General features: G+C 56.1%; 1 protein-coding gene across 1 annotated transcript in view; it reads right to left on the reverse strand.

Annotated features, from left to right (window-relative positions):
• The window catches only part of CCDC172 (coiled-coil domain containing 172), a 34,535-nt gene extending 29,479 nt beyond the window's left edge, over window positions 1-5,056 (reverse strand). Inside the window, exon 1 of the mRNA XM_025183585.3 lies at window positions 4,696-5,056. Within this exon, the coding sequence (XP_025039370.3) occupies window positions 4,696-4,774 (79 nt within the window). The 5' untranslated portion in view covers window positions 4,775-5,056. The remainder of the gene's footprint in view (window positions 1-4,695) is intronic.
• Between the last annotated feature and the right edge of the window lie 944 nt (window positions 5,057-6,000).

Consider the following 6,000-nt stretch of genomic DNA (forward strand, 5'->3'; position numbering starts at 1 on the left):
CGCACATCCCCATCCGTGCCCCGGAACACCAGGCGTCCCGGTACGTGAACCGCAAGGGGTACTTCTCCGTCATCCTGCAGGCCGTATGTGACCACCGGGGACAGTTGACGGACATAAATGTGGGCTGGTCCGGCAAAGCACACGACGCCCGGGTGTACCGGAACTCCTCCGTGTGCCAGCGGCTGCAGGACGGGACCTTCTTCCCCGACCGCCACATCAGGGTCGGGGACGTGGACATGCCCGTCTGCCTGGTGGGGGATGCCGCCTACCCACTGCAGCCCTGGCTCATGAAGCCCTACACGGGACACCTCAATCCCTCCCGCCAGGCCTTCAATAACAGGCTGAGCAGGGCCCGCATCGTGGTGGAGGGGGCCTTCGGGCGACTGAAAGCCCGCTTTCGATGCCTCCTCACCCGTCTGGACCTGGCCGAGCACAACATCCCTCCCGTGGTGGCGGCATGTTGTGTGCTCCACAATTTGTGTGAGCGGAAGGGGGAGGCTTTCTTGCCAGCCTGGATGGCTGAGGCTGACCGCATGGCTGGACACTACGGTCAGCCCCGCACCGCCGCCGTCCGGGAAGCCCAGCGGGGGGCCATCCGGATCCGGGAAGCCCTGCGGGAGAGCTTCCAGGTGGAGGAGGAGGAGGACTGACCTCTCCCTGCATGCCCCACCGGGGCCTTCTTCCACCCTACCCCCCCCTTCCCCTTTCCCCTCCCTACCTACTGTCAAATAAAGACACCTGTTTTTCCAACAAAAACGTCTGTTTATTTCACAGAACTGGGGTGGGGGAGGGAGGAATGAAGGTGGGAGAAGGGAGGGGGAAACCTGGGACGAGGGAGCTGGAAGGGGAGGGGAGGGAAGGGAGGAAGGGAAAGGAAAGCTCAGGGGTGGGAGTCTGGGTGCCTCTCCCGTCTCGCCACACTGCGGGTCCGGGGGCGTCGGTGGGGAATGGTTGTGGAGGGGGGGGCAGAGAGGACAGGGGGTGTGGAGGAAGCAGGAGCGGAAGCAGGAGGAGCAGGGGGAGCAGGGGGAGCAAGAGGGGGAGCAAGAGGGGGAGCAGGGGGAGCAAGAGGGGGAGCAAGAGGGGGAGCAGGGGGAGCAAGAGGGGGAGCAAGAGGGGGAGCAGGGGGAGGAGGAAATGGAAAGCGGTCTAGCAGGCTCTGGAGGTGGCCTCGCAGGGCACGGCCCTGCTCCTCCAGGGCCTCCAGACTCCTCTGGCGCAGCCTGAGGTCCTCCTGGACCCAGTGGTCCTGGAGACGGAGCTGTCGGTCCAGGAACCGGAGATGCCGCCTCTGGTAGTCCTCCTGGTTCCTGGCTGTCCTGCTTGCCCGGGCGCGGGCGGCTGCTGCAGGCGGGGTGGTGCGCCCTGCAGTCCCCGGTGCTGCAGCTGTGGTGCAAGAAGACCAGCGGTCAATTACCCCAGGGGCCCAGGTGTGTGAAACCCAGCTCCCCTCTGCAAGGCCAGGGCCCCTGCAGGATCCCCAGCTGCTGCTCCGTAGTGGGCAAGGCCCAGGCGCACGGTCCCGGGGCTCCCTCTCGCCCCAGCCCCCCGTACACATAAGGGGAACACGAGCGTACTCACAGGTGGATGCCTCCCCGGCCTCTGATGATGCAGGCGAGCGGCTCTGTGGGGTGCCTCGGGGGTCCCGGGTCCTGGGAAGGCTGGCAGCAGGCTCCTGGCTCTCAGAGCCCTCTTCCTCCTCCTCGGTGTCCAGGAGCGGTCCCTCTGCCCCGGGGTCAATCACGTCCCGGGGGGCAGGGACGGCATGAGGCCCCAGGATGCGGTCCAGGGCATGGAAGTGGGGGCAGGCCTCCGGGTCAGCCCCTGGCAGGCAGGCCCGGGAGTAGGACTGCCGCAAGTCTTTAATCTTGCAGCGCACCTGCTCCCGGCTGCGCTGGTGGCCCCTGGCGGCCAGGCTGGCAGCCATGCGTCCATAGACGGCCGCGTTCCGGTGGCTAGTGCGGAGATCGTGGACATTTGAGGCTTCCCCCCAAACCTCGATGAGGTCCACGATCTCCGCACTTGACCAGGCGGGCGCCCGCCTTTTGCGCCCCCGGGCAGGCTCCCGGGAGCCGCCAGGCTGGTCGTGGGGAGCAGTGGAGGGCTGGGAGCCCTCGGATGGCTGGCTCATAGTGTGGCAGGTGCAGGCTGTGCAGGCACGGGTGCTGGCAGCCTTGCAACTGGCACAAAGTGAGTAGCCAGCCCGTGGCCCTTTAAGGGCTCCGGGGCCGGGAGGGGGGCAATAGAGTTTCCCTGGTGTTGGCCAGAGTGGCCACCAGGGAAACCTGGGAAGCCTTAGCCTCCCACTAGTTCGAACTAAAGGGCTACACAGCCCTTAGTTCGAACTAGCTAGTTCGAACTAGGCGTTAGTCCTCGTAAAATGAGGTTTACCTAGTTCGAACTAAGCGCTCCGTTAGTTCGAATTAAGTTCGAACTAACGGAGCGCTAGTGTAGCGCATAGGAAAGTTAGTTCGAACTAACGTCCGTTAGTTCGAACTAACTTTCTAGTGTAGACATACCCTCCGTGATTATATCTGAACAATAACAATTCCACCTGCTGAGCATCAGACACAAGCCAGGGTTAACTGCTATATATGCAGGTCAGACAGAGACTTTTAGGGACATGACAGTAAAACTAAAGGCCCAGAGGCATGAACCTTGATGTGGTTATGCAAAACCCATAGGGTTATATAAGTGAATATCAATACTGGACAGCTTTCTGGAAGATATAGCTTATCAATCTGTAGAGGCAGGGCCTGAGGTGCGGAAGGCAGGAACTCAAGTTATTGGTCTCAATACAGGAGTAACAGGGTAAATTGGTGGCCTGGCTAGGCCAGGTCTGGCTAGATCAGTGTTTCTCAACCAATGGTATGAGTACCCTTATGGGTACTCGAGAGAAGTCTGGGGCGTACATCAACACAAATGAAATTTGGAGAAAATTGAATTTTTGTTTTAAGTTTTACAGTGCTTTATTATTTTTGTACTTTTTACACCCAAAAATGTCATCGCCCATTCGGCTATGATTAAGCTGTTTAAACAAAGGTGTTGCAATGGTAGAAAAAAATGTTGTGTGTCTGAAAATTGTAGGTACTGGGGGTATTTATAATTTTTTTTTCAAAAAAGGGGGTACTTATAATTATTATTTTTTTAAAAAAGGGGTACTTTATAAAATAAAGGTTGAGAAACACAGGTCTAGACTAGGGGTCTCAAACTCATGGCCCATGGGCCATCTGCAGCCCAAGCTGTTCCACAATTTGCCCTATGCACAGCTGCTGGCACATGAGTCCCTGTGGCCATCTGGGTGGTGCAGCTCTTCCCCCAAGTCCAGCCCTTGCTCCACCTCCATCCCACCTCTTTCCAGCCCTGCTCTGCTCTTTTCCCTCCCATCTTAACTCTTCCCTCAAGTACCCTTCCCCAAGGGATGCAGCCTCAAGCATTACTAGTAGGCCTGCTGTGGGGCAGCAGTAGTGGCCTCCTTCCACCCCTCCCCACTGTACTCACTGCAGTGGTGGGAGCTGCAGGGAAGCAGAGTGATGTAGCTGCATCTACTCTGCTCTGTCACCATTTCCCAGGGCAACCCGGTCACTCTGCTTCACTATGGCAGTGGGAAGTACAGCATCCCAGCCCCAGTGCAGGGTGGCTTGGGAGAGGGAGGTGGAGCAGACCAGTCTGCTTCATTGCTCTGTTTCCCTGCAGCTCCTGCCACTGTGATGAGTGTGGGATGGCCCGACTCCTCCTTCCAGCTCCAGCCTGTCCAGGGTCCCACAAACTACCTTGAATATGAGGGACCCCCTCTCATCCATAGGACGGCTTGGGAAGCCACTATGGCACCCCATGAAGTGCGAGGCTTGGGGTGGCCATCCCAAACCATCCTATGGATGGCGTGGTGCTGCACACACCTCCCCATGGCCATATGGCAGTGGCAGAGAGCTAGCAGACAGAAGACACACTAGCCCCTGTGCTACCAGTGGTGACACTGGGGACTTCTGCGGGCGTTAAATTACCAGGGGATGGCAGGGGGAGGGGGAGCATGCAGGCCGGCAGGCAGGGCCAGGAGACGCTTGGCGGGGATGTATGGAAATGCCCAGCCCATTTCCCCAGAGCCCTGCCAGAGGGGGATACCTGTTGTACTGGCACTGACCCTAAGGTAACCCAATTGGACTACACTCTCTGAAGGTCGCTTCTGGCCTTACAATCTAGGGGTATGTCTAGACTACATGGCTCCATCGACAGAGCCATGTAGATGAGTTCACTAGACATAGGAAAATGAAGTGGCGATTTAAATAATAAGCCTTTGTCGACCGCTCCGGTAAACCTCGTTCCACAAGGCATAACGGAGCAGTCGACAAAGGCTTCCGTTGTCAACGGCGGAGCATCCAGACTACCGCACTGTGCCGCCAAACTCAGTGCGGCGGCCATTTTGATGTAAATGAAACGGCGATTATTTAAATCGCCGCTTCATTTTCCTATGTCTAGTGAACTCATCTACATGGCTCTGTTGACGGAGCCATGTAGTCTAGACATACCCTAGGAGTCTAAAACTCCAGGGGAAAGGCTCAGTCAGCCTTTACTGACCTTGCTGCCCTTGAAAACACCACCCCTACTGCCACTCAGGGCTTTTTGGGCGTCATGTGGCCACAGGCACCTGTGGCCGTCCCCCTGCACCAGGCACAAGATGGCGGCCGTGTGGCTGACCTTGGTGCATGAGGCGCCGCTTCTCTTCCGCTTGCTGCTCCGTGAGGAGGATTTGCTGGAACAGGGAGTCCAGGCTCATTTCTGTCTCTTGGGGGGGCAGGGCTTGGGGTTATTTTCCCATCCCTGGGGGGATTATTCACCACTTTAGAGGGCCCCTCACACAGGGTTTAGGGAGCCCTTCCCTGAGCCTGCCTGACTCCTCCCCCTTTAGCAGTGGCCTTGTGCCCGGTCCCTCCCACCTCCCCCACCCGTCCCTGCCTGGCTGCCTCAGTTCCTGTCTCCCGACTGGTGGCTGGAGAAACAGCCCCTCAGGAGCAGTTTCTGGAGCTAAGGAGGAGCCTCACAACCAGCACATCAGATGGGGAAGCCTGAAGTTAGAGGAGAAGGATGAAAGTGGGTTGAGGGGTGGGAAAAGAGAAGCTCAGCGGTAGAGGTGGTTGGAAAGGGGAGACTGGTGGTTGTAAAGAGGGAGAAGGCAAAGTAGGGGTTGGATGGAAAGACAGTGGTAGATAGCGGGGGTCTTGTGGTGGAGACGTTTGTATGTGCATCTGCAGGAGAACTTCTTGTATATGACACTCAGCAGTTGATTTTACATTTGTAGTTCACTTTTGTATCTGAAGTATGCAGAAATGTGCCCACTATAAGCCAGATTCATTCTTGGTGTAACTCCAAAGACTGAAGTAACACTGGGGTGAGTTTTTGCCCTGTAGGCAAAAGAATGTAATAGTTTTTAAGCACTGAACTATAAAAGATTAAGCACAGAGTGCGGGCTTTGTGTTCAAGAGACTGATTTGTCTTTCAGAGTTTTGGCATGGTTTTCTATTTCACATTAACGTGTTTATTAGCTCTGGAGAAAATCAACTTAGTACCAGAAGCTCATTAATCTGAATATACATTTTTTAATTAGTGTGGTTAGTTCTCTTAACTCTAATAAAACTTTTCAAACTTAGGCGGTGTCTAGGCAGTAAGGTAGTATTTTTTTTTTTAAGTAAGGTGAAAAATTAACTTTGTTTCCTTAAGTGGTTCTGCTATCTGACAACAGGCTTGTTTGGCTTCAACTGACATTTGGCATCTCTGAATAGAGAAATAAGCAGCAGTTGCAGGGAATCTGCTGCCAGATGTCCGGTAATACCAGACCTCCCAACAGAGGGTTGAAGGAGAGGCGACAGTTGCCCTGGAGCCTGGTGATTCAAAGGGGCTTAGGGAGCCACTGCTGTACTTGGAGCTTGAGCCCTTTAAATTGCTGCCTGAGCAGTGCGCAGTGCACTCTGGGCAGCTCTGGGTGCTTTGGTCTGTGTGGCATTG

This window comes from Pelodiscus sinensis, chromosome 8 (assembly GCF_052426305.1).
Source record: "Pelodiscus sinensis isolate ZL-2025 chromosome 8, ASM5242630v1, whole genome shotgun sequence".
Lineage (NCBI taxonomy): Eukaryota > Metazoa > Chordata > Testudines > Trionychidae > Pelodiscus > Pelodiscus sinensis.